This window comes from Narcine bancroftii, unplaced genomic scaffold, assembly GCF_036971445.1.
Source record: "Narcine bancroftii isolate sNarBan1 unplaced genomic scaffold, sNarBan1.hap1 Scaffold_106, whole genome shotgun sequence".
NCBI lineage: Eukaryota > Metazoa > Chordata > Chondrichthyes > Torpediniformes > Narcinidae > Narcine > Narcine bancroftii.
In genome coordinates, this window is record NW_027211823.1 from 365251 (window position 1) to 381104 (window position 15854).

The window sequence follows — 15854 nt, forward strand, 5'->3', positions numbered from 1 at the left end:
CCTGATGTTCCCTGAGGAGTTTTCTTTCAATAGTGGAAATGATTTTTTTTAAAAAGCCCATTAATATTCCTGATACAGATCTTTGTATTTAACTTTCAGGTTGCTCTCTGTTGTTAACTTGGGGTGACTGGGTGGAATTTTTGCTTTAACCAAGCAGTTCTCTTGCAATTTTCCAGCTGTTGGATGCAATTCAGTTGTTTGCAAGTTTAGCAAGTGGGATTTTGATGTGAAATTGCAACTCACAGCATCATTTTTGTGTTTGAAAATGCCAATGTGAAAATTTTAACTTTAGTCTTCTTGGTTTGCTTAAGTTTAAAGAGGAGATGTTGCGTCAAGCTGAGAAGACAGAGTTGGATGCCCATTTGGCGAATCGGCTGGGCAAAGCAGAAAGCACAAAACGAGGGGCTGAAAAAATAATGAAGCAGACTGAAATGCCGTTGAACCAAACCCAGGTAAAGAATTTAATTTTGTGCAGCGTACTTAAGAGACCAAACAATTTGGGCTTTTAGTGGTGACCTATTTAAATGAACAAAATCTGATTAGAATTGAAGTTTATGGAATGTTTGGAAGTTGCCACAAAAAAATGGAGCATATAAATTAGATAAATGAACAATACAATGAGCCTGGTGTCACAGTATCTGCCTCCCTCTACCGTACATCACTGTTGAACCTTCTCCCCAATATGAACCTGATGTCACAGTATAGGTCAGAGTTTATTGTACATCACTGTTAAACCTTCTCACTACAGTGAATCCAGCATCAGTATATCTGTCCCAGTCTACTGTACATCACCATTAAACGTTCTCCGCACTGTGAACTTGTTGTCACAGAATCTGCCACAGTTTATCATACATCTCATTAAACATTCTCCCCACTGTGAACCTGGTGTCACAGTACCTGACACAGTTTATCGTACATTACTGTTAAACCTTCTCACTGCTGTGAAGCCAATGTCACAGTAACGATCTCAATCATCCATACATCAGCATTAAACCTCTCTCCACTGTGAATCTGGTGTCACTTTGCCTGCCACCCCAATATGAACCTGATGTCAAAGTATCTGACACTGTTAATCGTACATCAATGTTAAACCTTCTCACGAATGTAAATCCTGTCTCAAAGTTTCTGCCTCAGTCTATCGTACATCAACGTTTAACTTTGTCCCCCCTGTGAATCTGGTGTAATAGAATCTTCCTCAGTCTACCGTCCATAACCATTAAACCTTCTCCCCACTGTGAACCTGGTGTCACGGTGTATATCCCAATTTACAGTTTATCACTGTTAAACCTTCTCCCCCCCCTGTGAACCTGGTTTAATGGAATCTGCCTTAGTCTACCGTCCATCACCATTAAACCTTCTCCCCACTGTGAACCTGCAGTCACGGTATATATCTCAATTTACAGTATATCACCGTTAAACCTTCCCCCCAACGTGAACCTGGTGTCACAGTATCTGCCTCAGTCTACTGTACATCACCGTTAAACCTTCTCACTACTGTGAACTTGTTGTCACAGGATTGATCTCAGTCTATAGTACATCACTGATAAACCTCTTCCCCACTGTTCACACGGTGTCACGGTATCCATCTCAATTTACCATACATCACTGTTAAACGTTCTCCCCAATATGAACATGATGTCACAGTATCTGACACAGTTTAAAGTAAATCACTGTTAAACCTTCTTAGTACTGTGGAATCCATCTCACATTTTCTGCCTCAGTCTACCGTTCATAAACATTATGAACCTGTGAACCTGGTGTTAAAGTATCTGCCTCAGTTTAACACACATCACCATTAAGCCTTCTTACTGCCCTGAACTCAGCGTCACAGTATATGCCAACGTCTACTGTACTTTACCGTTAAAACATCTCCCCACTCTGAACCTGGTGTCGCAGTATCTCACACAGTTTATTGTACATGACTGTTAAACTGTGTTAATGTTGTGAACCCATTGTCTCAGTATCTCTTATCAGTCTACCATACATCATCGTTAAACCTTTACACATCTGTGAATGGGTGTCACTGTATCTGATACAGTTTATCGGACATTACATTTCAACTTTCTCACTTCTGGGAACCCAGTGTCACAGTAACTGTCTCAGTCTGCCCTACCTTATTGTTGAACCTTCTCCAACTGTGAACCTGGTGGCACAGTTCAGCCTCAGTCTCCCGTATATCACCATTAAACCTCCTCCCCACTGTGAACCTGGTGTCACTGTATCTGACAAAGTTCATCACTGTTAAACCTTCTCCCCACTGTGAGACTGGTGTCACAGTATCTGACACAGTTCATCACTGTTAATCCTTCTCCTCACTGTGAACCTGGTGTCACAGTATCTGACACAGTTCATCACTGTTAAACCTTCTCCCTCTGTGAACCTGGTGTAACAGTATCTGACACAGTTCATATTATATCACTGTAAAACCTTCTCACAAATGTGAATCCTACTATAAAATAATACTCCCCTTCTAAGTCTCATTGTATTCGAATCCCACCTATTTTAAAAATTCCAAAAAAAAGAGAAAAATCAATCCCAAAACAAGCTACTCAAAAGTAGTAGCCCCCTAAAAATCTGGGTGTGGTAAAGTCCACAAGTGGCAGGTGACTAAAGGACTCAGTGTCACCCACCCCCAGTCAGACTTTCACAAAGTCCTGAAACAAAAACATTCAACCCAGTGATTCCAGTCCCAATGATAGTTCCGGATCTTCAATATCGAGAAGACTTTGCGTCAATTCAACTTTTTTCCCATTCTTTCCATATTTTCCAATCTTCCCATTTCCATTCCCATTGACCCTTCCCTTCGGTGACAATGGTGACGATCGCCCATTTCCTCGTACATCTGGCAATGAATTAGCAAATATTAAAGCATCGTGGTCATTCTCAAAAAACTGAGATTGAAAATTCCCATAAAAATCTTTCAATGCTGCCGCATAACGAAAAGCAAATTTATATCCCTTTCGCCACAATACTTCTTAGGCTGAATTAAATTCTCAGACTCTTCTGATAATTTCTTGACTCAGATCTGCATTAAAAAAAAAACCCTATTATTTTGAACCATCAGTGGAGCCTGATTTTGCCGTGCTTTCTGCACCACCAATCGGAGGATCATCTCTCTGTCTTGATATTTAAAACAGCGAATCAAAACTGCTCGTGGTAATTGGCCCGGAAATGGTTTCTTCCTTAATGCTCTGTTCGCTCGATTTAATTCCAGTCCTTCTGGAAAGAATTCCCTGCCCTACACTTCTGGGATCCATTTCTTCAAAACCTTCACTGGATCCGAACCTTCCATATCTTCCGGAAGACCTACTATCTTAACATTATTTCTACGACTTTGGTTTTCTAATGAGTCAAACTTCTTCAATAATTCCTTCTTCTGAATACCCCAATCTACAAAAGGATCTTCCACTATTTCCATTTTTTTCTCTATTACGCTCCACTTGACTCTTGCAATCAAGAAAGCCTCCTCAATCTTTTTAAAATGTTCTTGCACAGTATCCACTGATGGTGTCCATCTCGTAACATCGCTCTTAACTACATTAATATCTTGCTTCATCAAAGTTATTTCTTCACACACAGTGTTCATTTTAGTTTTCATTTCGAAAATCCTTGAGTCATCTGATTAGTCATCTGCATTGATATATTTGATATATCTTCCATGAGTTGAGCAATCCCTTCCAGAATTGGAAACTCAGAATCCAGTCCAGGATCCATCACCTCCCTTTGAGGCTGACCTTCTTTTGCCGCAGTCCCCAGTTCTTCAAGTTCTAATGAAGTTGAGCATCCTCTTCCTCCATAGCAATAGGTCCTCTTCCGGTGCTGCTGCGGGTCTGGACACCCGACAACAGTGTGCCGACCTCGTCAGTTCACCATCGCTCAGGCTCCCCCACAGCCCACACCTTCTCCAAAGGTTTGTGGACCCTCGACGCACCACGCATGCCCGGTAGGGCCACCGACTGCGCAGCTGCGTCTTCTGATGCTACACTGTACCTCTCCTGACCACCAGGCAATGCTGCAGGCTCACGGGCCTGTCCTTGCTCAGTAGGCCCGCCCTCACGCCTGTGTTCACGAGTGCACGAGTCAAAACCGCTGAACTCATCACTAAGCTGGCGCCGACGAAATACTTTGCCGGGCAGGAGTCCTCTGAGGCTTGGGGACTCCAGTCGACAATTCTGTTGCTTCAACTTGAACTCGGCCTCAATTCTTCAACACTTTTGTAAGGTAATTTCTTCTGTAACTGAGTTTTCGATTTTTTCACATTTGCAGCCATTTTGACCCTCCACTATTCCAAAGTCTATAAACAGTATTTTTAATCACTTTTACAACTTTTAAAATTGAGCATTTAATAGTCTAACTGGGGAAGGGTGGAACCACACGTCTATCCTCTGCACCATCTTGTCACAGTATCTGACACAGTTTATAACACTGTTAAACCTTCACATTACTGTGAATGCTGACGCTCAGTTTCTGCCTCAATCTACCGTTCATCAACGTTAAACCTTCTCACCCTGTTAAATTGGTGTTTAAGTATCAGCCTAAGTTTACCACACATCACCATTAAACCTTCTCCCCATTGTGAGACCGGTTTTACTGTATCTGCCACAGTTTATCGTACATCACTATTATATCTTCTCACTACTGTGAACTCGGTGTTACAGAGCCTGCCAGTCTACCGTACATCACCAGTAAACCTTCTCGTCAATGTGAGCCTGGTGTTACTGTATCTACCACAGTTTAGTGTACATCATCATTAAAAATTCTCCCCAATATGAAGCTGGTGTCACTTTATTCGCCAAAGGTTATCGTACAGCTCTGTCAAACATTTTCCCCACTATGAACCCGGTGTCACAGTAACTGTCTCAGTTTCCCATACATCGCCAATAAAGCTTTTTTTCCCACTCTGAGCCCAGTATCAACGTATCTACGTAGTCTCCTGTACATCACCATTAACCTCCTCCCCACTGTGAACGAAGTATCAGTATCTGCCACAGTTTATTATACATCATTTTTAAACCTTCTCACCACTGTCAACCTGGAGTCACAGAATCTGCCTTATTCTACCATACATATCTGTTAAACCTTCTCAGTACTGTGAACACAGTGTCACAGTATCTGCCAAAGTCGTCGACTGTACATCACCGTTAAACATTCTCCCCAAGTTAACCCATTCATCACTGTTTTTGCCACCATTTATCGTACATCACAGTTCAACCTCCCCACTGTAAACTTGGAGTCACAGTATATTCCACAGTTTATTGCACATCACTGATATTCTTTCCCCTCGTTGTGAATGCGGTGTCACCATATCTGTGTCAGTCTTCCGTACATCACCATAAACTTCGCCCCAATGTGAACCTGGTGTCACTTTATCTGCCACAGTTAATATTACATCACCGTAAAACCTTCTTCCAACTGTGAACCTGATATCACAGTATCTACCACAGCTTATCATGCATTACTGTTAAACCTTCTCACTACTGAAAACTTGGTGTCACAGTATCTGCCAAAGTCTACTGTATATCACTGTTAAATATTCTCCCAACTGTGAACCTGATGTCACAGTGTCTGATACAGTTTATCGTACATTACTGTTAAACCCACCAGATAAGCTCCAGATAGCGAAAGAGTTCTCGCATCTGCAGGAACTGGGGATCATTCGTCCCTCCGACAGTCCTTGGGCCTCGCCGCTTCACCTGGTCCCAAAAGCCTCCGATGGCTGGTGCCCCTGCGAGATTATCGACGGCTTAATGACACGACAGTACCTGACCGTTGCCCCATCCCTCACATTCAGGACTTTATGGCCAATCTGCATGGTGTGAGAGTATTCTCCAAGGTCGATCTGGTGTGCGTGTACCATCAAATCCCATTGCACCCAGAGGACATCCCCAAAACGGCCATCATCACCCCCTTCGGCTTGTTCGAATTTTTATGCATGCCTTTCAGGCTCAAGAAAACCGCCCAGACATAAGGCACCTCATGGATACGGTGCGCAGGGATTTGAATTTCGTGTTCATTTATCTGGATGACATTCTTGTCGCCAGCAGAGACTGGGCACAACACAAGTCTCACCTGCACACCCTCTTCTCCCGACTGGCCGAATTCAGCCTAATGATCAGCCCGGCCAAATACCAGTTTTGTGCAGAAGAACATTTGGATGGGATGAAACTAATCCAGAATCCATTGCACAAGATTGGAAAAATTAGATTGAGCGTCGTCAAATACTTGGAAGTTTTGACGTCAACAGACTTTGGAGTAGCCACATTTGCTCAGTTACACCATTTTTCTGATCTAAGTGAAGGTAGTTTTGATCCTGTCAGTTACTGAGTCCTGTGAAATAACCAAGTGCGAGTAGATGGTGGATTTGTAATGGGAAAAGCCAGAGTGGCTCCATTAAAGTCAGTCACAAGACCTTGAATGGAATTGACTGCTGCTATTATGGCGAGCAAAATGGACGCTATGTTAAGAAGAGAATTACAGATGGAGTTAGCAGATCCTGTGTTTTGGACTGATAGAACATCAGTGCTTAAATATATTAATAATGAAATCATGAGGTTTCATCTCTTTGTGACTGACAGAGAGAATGAAAACCTGGACAACAACAAATGGCAGATTTACCACAGGACAGAGTTTCACCTGATGAATTCTCATTTACATCCGTGGAAGTTGATTATTTTGGTCCTTTGCAAGTAAAGTGAGGACGAAGTGTTGAAAAACGATATGGAGTTATTTTCACTTGTTTGACTATGAGAGCAATTCATATTGAAGCAGTGTCATTGCTTGAAACAGACTCTTTTATTAATATTCTTTGGCGTTTTATTCCTAGACGTGGTCAAGTAAAAGAATTATGTTCTGATAATGGATCTAACTTTAAAGGAGCTGAACGAGAATTATGAAAAGTCATTCAAAATTGGAATCAACATCAAATTCCTGATGCATTATTTTAGAAAGAAATTAATTGGATATTTAATCCACCCATAGTTATGGGTGTGGTACGGGTAAGGGTTAGTTGGTTGTGGAGAACGTTTACAAAGGTCTGTACTGGGCAGTACTGGGCAGCAATGCTTAATGTTGTAATGGATGCGGAAGCTCTGGGAAGGGGTAAGGGAGGGACTGGCCAGGAAGTCTGCAGATGCTGGGGCCGAGGGCAATGCACAAACATGCTGGGGAAACTCATGGATAGTTTTGTGAGGAGCAGGTCCTGCATCACGAGTCAAATTGAGTATTTCGAGGAGGTGTCAAAGGAAATAGATGAAGGTCAAGGTCTGTATGTGCTGCACGTGGATTTTAGTAAGGTGCTTGACAAGGTCATCACGGTGGCTTCATTCAGAATGTCGGGAGGCATGGGATCCATGGAGCCTTGGCTGTGTGGATTCAGAATTGGCTTGTCTGCAGTAAACAGAGGGTCGTAGTAGATGGAACAATGACTAGTGGCGCACCAAAGGGATCTGCTCTGGGACCCCTGCTCTTTGTGATTTTTATGAATGATGATTGGAGTGGAAGGGTGGGTACGTCAGGGGATGACACAGAGGTAGAAATATTGTAGACAGTGTAGAAGGTTGTCATGGGGCATCCAGTTTGCAGAGAACTGACAGATGGAGTTGAATCCTGTAAATACAGATGTACTTAAACAAGCTACTGGTACAGGTTTATTTCCAGAGTCATTTTCAAGGGCACGAATAAAAGTTATTCCAAAGAAGGTTGGAGACCCATTAGAATTAGCTTCATATAGACCAATATCTTTATTGAATGCGGATTACAAGAACGTGAGAGCAGAGCACTTGGTTAGTGACAGGATTATGAACAGTGTGCAGGACAGAGAAATATTTAGATCCTGCTCCATAAATCACTCAAGGTTGCTGTGCAAATTGAGAAGGAGTTTAAGATGGTGTATTGTGTGCTGGCCTTCAGGAGTCAGGGGATTGAGTTCAAGAACCGAGAGGTAACGTTGCAGATATATAAAATTCTAGTCAGACCACACTTGGAATATTGTGTGCATTCCTGGGGCGAGAATACCAGTGGACGTCTAAATAAGCTGAGATGAGGGAACTTTAGACAAGATGTGAGGGGTACATTTTATTCACACAGAATGTAGTGGGTGGCTGGAATGCATTGCCAGGGGTAGTAGTGGAGGCTGGTCCAAACAAGGCATGAAAAAGATTTTAATATAGGGACAGGAATAAAAGAAAAACAGAAGGTACTGGTGAGAGGGAGAGAAGAATAATATTGTTGTGGGGTAGGTTCAGATGGGTCAGCTGACGGGACTCGACTGATCCATCCATGATTTGTCCAGCATCTTGCTGCCATGTCATGGTGAACCAGGGAGTTGACTGATGGAGACACAGTACTCTGAGGTCTGAAGATATAGATTGTGGTTTTCTCCATAACACACTTCCTCAGGTAAAGTAGAGGAAGGGAAAGGCCCTAGTGTGCAGGGGTAGGGAGAGGGGTGATGGGGGAAGAGTTGGGGCCCTCCAAAGGCATCGTGATCAGGCCACGGAGACAGTATCTCTATCACTCGTATTTCTCTTCCCAGGAGAAGGAGTGATCTCAGAGACAAGACACGAGTCCAGAAGAACATTGCATCCCAGCTGAACAGAGGACGGACAACATCATTATGGCCTGAACCCCTCCCCTTCTCCCTCTGGCCCTGCCAACTCCATTCCCCACCTCTTCCATATTCCTTCACGCACGTCCCCCTCCCATTACTCCCCTACCTCTCCTCCATTACAACCCCCTCCCGCTCACCTTCCCCTTCACCTACCTTCACACCTATGCCCAAAACTCAGCCCTCCTCCCTTCGCCTCCCCTTCCACTCTCCTTTCCCCCTCCACTTCGCCTCCTACCTTTTCCCTCCTTCCCTTCCCCTCCCCTTCCCTTCCAACCCCTAACAGGGGAAGGAGGGATAGGGGAAGGGGGTAGGAGAAAGGGGGTAGTGAGAGGGTAGGGGTAGGTAATGGGGTAGTGGTAGGGGGTGCGGGTATGGGTTAGGGTTAGGGGAAGGGTGTAGGTGTAGAGGATAGGGATAGGGTTTAGTTTAAGTTTGGGGAAGGTGGGTAGAATTAAGATAAGGGTCATGGACGGGTAGAGGAACAGTTAGGTTTAGGGTTAGGAGATGTGGGCTCGGGTTAGGTCGAGGTTTAGGGTTAGGTTTAAGTTCGGGGAAGTGGGCTTGTGTTAGGTTTAGGGGAAGGGGGTAAGAGTAGGAGGTAGGGGTGGGGTGTGAGTTGGGGTTTGGGGAAGGTGGGTAGGATTAGGGTTGGGTTTAGGGGACAGCGTAAGGATAGGGTTAGGGGACAGGGTGGAAATAAGAGTTATGTTTGGGGACGTGGTGTAGTGTTTAAGGGTATCGGTAGTGTTAACGTTAAGGTTAGGGTTTGTTAGGGGTTAGGGTTAGGTTGGGGAGGGGAGCGGGGGAGGCGAGCAGGGCACGGGAAATGGGGAGGTGATGGGGAGGGGAATGGGCAGCGGAATGAGGAGGGGTACGGTGTAGAGGAAATGGGAGTTGAATGGAGGAAGGCATCCCTACCCCCTCCCCTCCCCACCCCTACCCCCACATTATCCTTGCCTCCTCTCCTCCTTCCAGAGGAAGCCGGGACTCATTCCGGCCAGAACCTCCCAGTGGTTTCAGAGCCTCCCTGTCAGGAAGTGACTTCGACGCTTGCCGCTGGACATACATCTTGTCTCTTGATTCATTCTATACCGTTGATATTAAATTTAAAAATGGTTTGGTCTTTTGAAGCTTGAACTCAAAAGGCTGGTCCAGAAAGACCACAGAAACAGGCCTTTCGGCCCCACTCTCCTGCTGGCTGTGCTGTTGTAATCAGTCCATATTCCTCTCCACCTTTTCATTCTTATCTCCCATCCAGCTCATGTTGCCTTGTCAATCTCACGGCCTGTGGGAAGAAGCTATTTCCCTCCCTGGCTTCTCTCCTTTTATTCCTCCATATCTCCTTCCTGATGGCAGGGGGACATAAATGCTCTTTGCTGGATATCTGTGAGTCTATTTACAGAGCCCATCCCTGCAAAAAATTCAGGGGTCCCTTTCCTTGAGGTTCCACCCATGTTGCCTCTCCCTCAGCACTCTCTCGTCAGAACACAACTGCACCGTCCTTCCCCTCCTCTCCCAGGTCTCAGTATCCCCCTGACAATTCCGGTCAGCTGCCATGTCTACACCCTGTCCCACCTGCTATCAAATGCCCTGCATCCTCCTTCCCCGTTGGTTTCATCCTGTTATCAGGCATCAGGATGGACCCCACCCTGTTAAAACTACCCGTATTCTCTCTGATCTCTCTGCGCCTCTGCCCTCCATCCAGGGGTCTTGGTTGTCTTGTGGTGATGGTGAAGAACAAAGTACCAACTCAAGGAGATGGGGAGCAGTAAAGAGACCCCCAGTTCCAGTAGACAGGGAGAACCACAGAGATGCCCAACTCTGTCAATCCGGTAGAACCTGGTCATCAGGTGCAAGGAGCTCTTGGTACTGCTGCACGTGAGGCAGGTGTGGCCCATCCCCACACCTCCACCCTGTCAATTCCCAAACCACATTTCCTATTCATGTGGGGGTCCAAAATGGATAGAGTCTGGAGGACCATGTACGTCGTCAATCAATGGGGGCATAACCCTAACCAGCATGGCTATTGTGTGTGGCTGTGCTTGGAAACAAAGTGCAAGGGCACCAAAAGCCGCTATGTGCTGAGGTTCTACCTGGCTCAGGTGTTGCGAAAGATTGGTCTGGCCCTGATGCCACACAATGTCCTAGTCAGCAGGACTTTGCCCCATCACCTTCATGGGAATGGTTGCATAGACAAACACTATTGACCACAGGGCCATCAGGCAGTGGTCAGCATGGAATTCCTGCTGACACAGAGACTAGGACTTGATGAGATACTGCGGGGTGGTCCCCTGAGCAGAGCATCCAGAGACAGATATCCAGAACTGCTGGAAGACCAGAATCTCAGTGAAAGATGCCCTTTGGTCTGCCTGAAACCCAGATAAGAGAAGCAAACACTAGAAGCCCAAAGCAAAGGGAGGAAGGTTTAGCGGCAATATAAGGGGTACTTGTTTTTACACAGAGTTGTGGGTGCCAGGAATGCCTTGCCAGGAGTGGTGATGAAGGCTAAAATATTTGCAGCATTTAAAGGCTTCTTGGACACATGAATGAAGGAAACATAGAAGATAGGAGCAGGAGTAGGTCATTCGACCCTTCGAGCCTGCTCCGCCATTCAATGAGATCATGGCTGATCTTAAAGTTCAGTACCCCGTCCCCGCCTTCTCTCCATAACCTTTAATACCCTTATACTGAAGAAATATATCTAATTCCCTCTTAAACATATTTAATGAACCTGCCTCTACTGCCCTCTGTGGCAATGAATTCCACAGATTCACCACCCTCTGGGTAAAGAAATTCCTCCTCATCTCGGTCCTAAATGGTTTGCCTATTATCCTCAAACCATGGCCCTGGGTTCTGGATTTTCCCATCCTTGGAAACATCCCATCTGCATCTATTCTGTCCAGTCCTGCCAGAATTTTATATGTCTCTATGAGATCCCCTCTCAATCTTCTAAACTCCAGCGAGTACAATCCCAATTTGCGCAATCTTTCCTCATAAGTCATTCCTGCCATTCCAGGTATCAGCCTGGTGAATCCCCTCTGCACTCCCTCCATTGCAAGAATGGAGGGTTATGAAGGAGGAAGGGTCTAGTTTTTATTTTGCTTGGAATTGATAGGTCAGCACAACATCGAGGTCCGAAGGGCATAACTGTTCAACGTTAACCTGTTGGTCTTTTAGCACATGGAGATGTGGGTGAGGGAACGCTGCCCACCGGTCTATTCCAGTTTGCTGAGAGATGCACTGAGGCTTGGCGCAGCCAACACGAGGGCGCTGTGGGGAAGGACTCTAATCCTCCGGGTCTTGAGGGGCGGAGACTAAGGGGAACCCCTTCAACCACAGAGTGCAGGGAGTAACCACAAGGTGTCAAAGGGGTGGAATGATGCTAAACAGAGAACATGTGCAGTGAAGGGAATACAGGCATGCAACACGAGGATAAGAAAAGACATGGAACAGTTGTCCTCTTGGTCAATAATTTTAGAATAAAGTTAATTTTGGGGTGAAAAAGAGAAAAGCCCGAACTCAGTCAACTTTGTTTCATGAGATACACTGTCCAATCCAGGAAAGCTCCTCTGTACCCGTTCAAATTTAACCCGAGGAAACTGTGTTCATGGTGGAAACCTCTGCAAACACACAACCGGACCTACGCACAGAGAGACAAATGATACACGTGCAGTCCCTCCCAAAAAAGAAATAAATTCTGTTGAATGAATAGCAGAGTCATGGAGTCTTTGTCTGAGTCGGTCATCCATCATTCTCCATTCTCACTGCTTGCAGGAAGAATCTGTTTCTAGGCCTGGTGCTACTTGCTCCGATATTCCTCGACCTCTTTCCTGATGAGAAGAGCTGCCAAATGCTGTGGGCAGGTGGAAGGGATCCTCGACGACGTTGACAATGAACCCGGTTTATCCCATTGATATTTGGGGTGGGTGGGTTGGGGGGAGAGAGTCCCCATGATCCTATCTGCCACTCGTGGTCCTGCCGATCATTTTAAAAAAATATTTATAAACTTAAAACCACAACAAATTCACACAATTAATTATAATGCTCATCTAATGTGTGGCATCTATAAAAGAAAGAATAAAGAAACCACCCTCCACCCCCATCCCCAATATCCTACCCCCTCCCACTTCTCTCTTCAACAGAAGTGTCTGCTACAGTGGTGACCTCAGCAGGACCCAGCCCTTCAGTTGGACGTGAAGATCACGGTCCAGGCGGCTCTTCAGATGGTTTGGTTGAAGCTGTCAATGTTCTGGATGTCGCAGCCCCACGTGGGGTTCAAACAGGCCAAGGACCAGTTCCACCTCCAAGAGATCACCACTGATGACATCCATTACTCCTCCATGATGTTCTTGCTCATCAGGACATGGCAGCAAGGCTCATCGACTTCCGACATCAGCCTCCCGAGCAAGGCAAATAGGATGCCCTCATGGAGCTCTTAACCCGCACCTTCAGGCCACGCCTTCATCCTCCACCTCATTCTGTTCCTGCTCTCACTGATGCATGGCCCAGACAGTCATCCCAACATGACTCCCCTCATGCTATTTCTTTTCAGCTCTCACCAAACGCCCTGGACCCACTTTTCAGGAACTGTTCCCTCTTCCTCCGTATGTCATTGGTATCTCCATGTACCACAACCTCTGGCCCACTTTAGGATGTCTTGGACACCAGCAGCAACACCCCAGACACTGGCACCAGGGAGGCACCACCTGGAAAACGTCCAGGGTCCTAGTCCAACAGTCCTTTTCCTGAGAATCCAGGCAGCAGAGAAATATCAATGGTTGCTCAAAGCAAAATCCTCATTGCGGTGCCCACCAACAAGTTGAGGCACAAAGTTTTGTGGGTCTTTTGGGTTCCTGGTGCCAACATATTCCCCATCTCACATCTGTCCCTCCATCTACTGTATAATGTTGCCCAGAAAAAAAAACTCTCTGCTTCATTGATGACCTGAACAACAAATGGCTTCTTAAATGGTAAAACACGCTGTTGAACACCACTGCCACTGACCACAAGCACCCCCCAACCCCTCAAAACTGGAAGACCCTTTGAATGACTTGTCCCTGCAATGAAGACAATGGTCTAGTGGAGCCTCGAGCAAAAGAGGCAAGGTCGCCGAGTCCCACACAGCTTCTTGTTCAATTCCCTCCTGGAAGCTGCCTCCCGCGACTCCCCATCTGAGTGTCAGATGCTCGCCTGCTCACCACAGAGAACCAGATGGCAGCAGAGACAGTCACACTCCAGCCACACCTCCCCAACATGTGATGGGTTAAATCTGCGGATGCCACTCACAGCGGACCGAAGAAGTGGTACATGGCAGACCACACAGAGGCCGGTCCCGAAGGGCTGAGCCACTTGCAAGAACAGATCATGTCCTGTCCGAAAGTGACAGCCTCCCACTTGAATGACCCCGAGAAGAGCTTGGCACCATGGCCTGGGGCAAACCGTTCAACACCCTCGATGCAGGACAGCAGGAAAAAGCTTGGTTTACTGACGGCTCCGGCTGGTGGAGGTGCGAAAAACAACGGTGTAAAGTGGGAGCGCTCCAGCCCACCACAGATAAAGTACTGACACAAGAGGGTGAGGAGGAGGGGAGAGCCAACTGTCCAAGCTGGCAGCTGTGGCACTGATCTGAAAAGGGACAACCAGGCGGGCCCAGGAGCCTCTTTTCCGATCAGTGCAACAGGATTTCTGGGCTGTGCCAAACAGCACGTCAGTGTGGATGGGTCGGCGTCAGGAGACAGGGAGGCAGATCCATGGCTGCCTGCTCTGAGGACAACAGCACTGGCAGATCTTCTGAGAGGTGGAACAACAAAAGAATAGTCAGGGTCCACCACGTGGATGGACACACCTCCAGGAAAACCGCTGAAGCTGACGCAATGCCACTGTGGACTGAGCTGCTCAAATATGCTCTGCCACTTTTTTCCCCAAGCAGAGAGACCCTGGAGCCTTGGCAGCATTGGTGCATCATAAATGTGGGCATATGGGGGCACTATGATGGACAGAGGATCTGGGGGTCTCATGATGTTGCAAGAACTGTGATGGCCAAATGCCCTATTTGTCAGCAATTAAAACCAAGGGCCACATTCGCTGGGGTTCGGGAGCTGGCCAAGTCTGATAAATTGACCATATCAGGCCTCTCCCCTGCCAAAATAAAAAGTGATATGTTCTCACGATGGTCAGCACATACTTGGATATCTTGCCAGCGGGCCGACCAAGCACCATTTAAGCGTGCTCCATATGTGGAATACCCTATCGGATAACGTCCGACCAGCAATGGGTGGTGATGCCAAGTATTTGGGGCCACCTGCATATCCCCTACCACCCACAGGCATCCAAGATCAATGACTGAATGAATGACCTGTTCAAGGTATCGTATGTGACAAGTTGATTGTCAAGTCTTCTATCCATGAGTGGTTGCAAGGGTATCGATTAATCCGGCGAGTTTGTGTCTGTGTGTGTCTTTTACTCCTCGTGCGACTTCACTACATGTGTCAATAAAAGACAACTGTGTTCAAATTCGCCACCCTTGGGACCCCTCGAATCAGTTTCACACACATAATAATTGGTGCAGTGAGCAGGGTCCTTCGAGTTCCGACTGAACACAGCTGCAGTGGAGATGCTTTTGAATCAGGACAGGAACTATAGTGCAGGCAGGGAGAACAAGATCTGCGGGTGGACTGATGAGAGTGCAGGGTTGGGGAGCTTGGCAAGCATGCTGGCGGACCACGGCAAACTGGTAGACTGGTCCAAGCTCCTGGATCCACATCTTGAGAAAATAGGTCACCACGTGTTGTCCCACTTCAAGAAGTCGGGGTTCCCAAAATCTAAGGGGAATCAGGGGTGCCTTTTGGCTGCCAGTGTTTCTCCTGAGAAACCAATGTGAGATCATAGAAAGGAAAGATTTGGAGAGGGCCCAGGAAAATAAGGAGATAAAGGTGGTCCAGCAGTGCTGCTGTGCACTGCAGGAGGCAGTACAGACACCCCCAACCTGAGCCACTGATGTCGAGATGAGAGGGACAGAGGTAGCCAACAGGCATGCCGATCAAGGTCAGACTCCCCCCCCCCCCAAACCCGAAGTGAGTGAGTTTGTACTGGCCATGGAGCGATTAGCTGAGGCCATTTGCCAGGATTCAGGCATTAAAGGTTTCAGAACAGGCCAGGAAGACCATGAAATCAATTTATTTGCAGAAGTTGTTCTGATATATCTGACAGACCCGACACACTCATTGCCCAAGTTGTGCTCCACCCT

At 46.5% G+C, this 15854-nt stretch overlaps 1 protein-coding gene across 1 annotated transcript in view; it reads left to right on the forward strand.

Moving 5' to 3' along the window:
• Positions 1-9181, forward strand: part of LOC138750208 (uncharacterized) — a 67327-nt gene extending 58146 nt beyond the window's left edge. Inside the window, exons 7-8 of the mRNA XM_069912343.1 lie at positions 312-452; positions 8534-9181. Coding sequence (XP_069768444.1) covers positions 312-417 — 106 coding nt within the window. The 3' untranslated portion in view covers positions 418-452; positions 8534-9181. The remainder of the gene's footprint in view (positions 1-311; positions 453-8533) is intronic.
• Positions 9182-15854: the final 6673 nt, after the last annotated feature.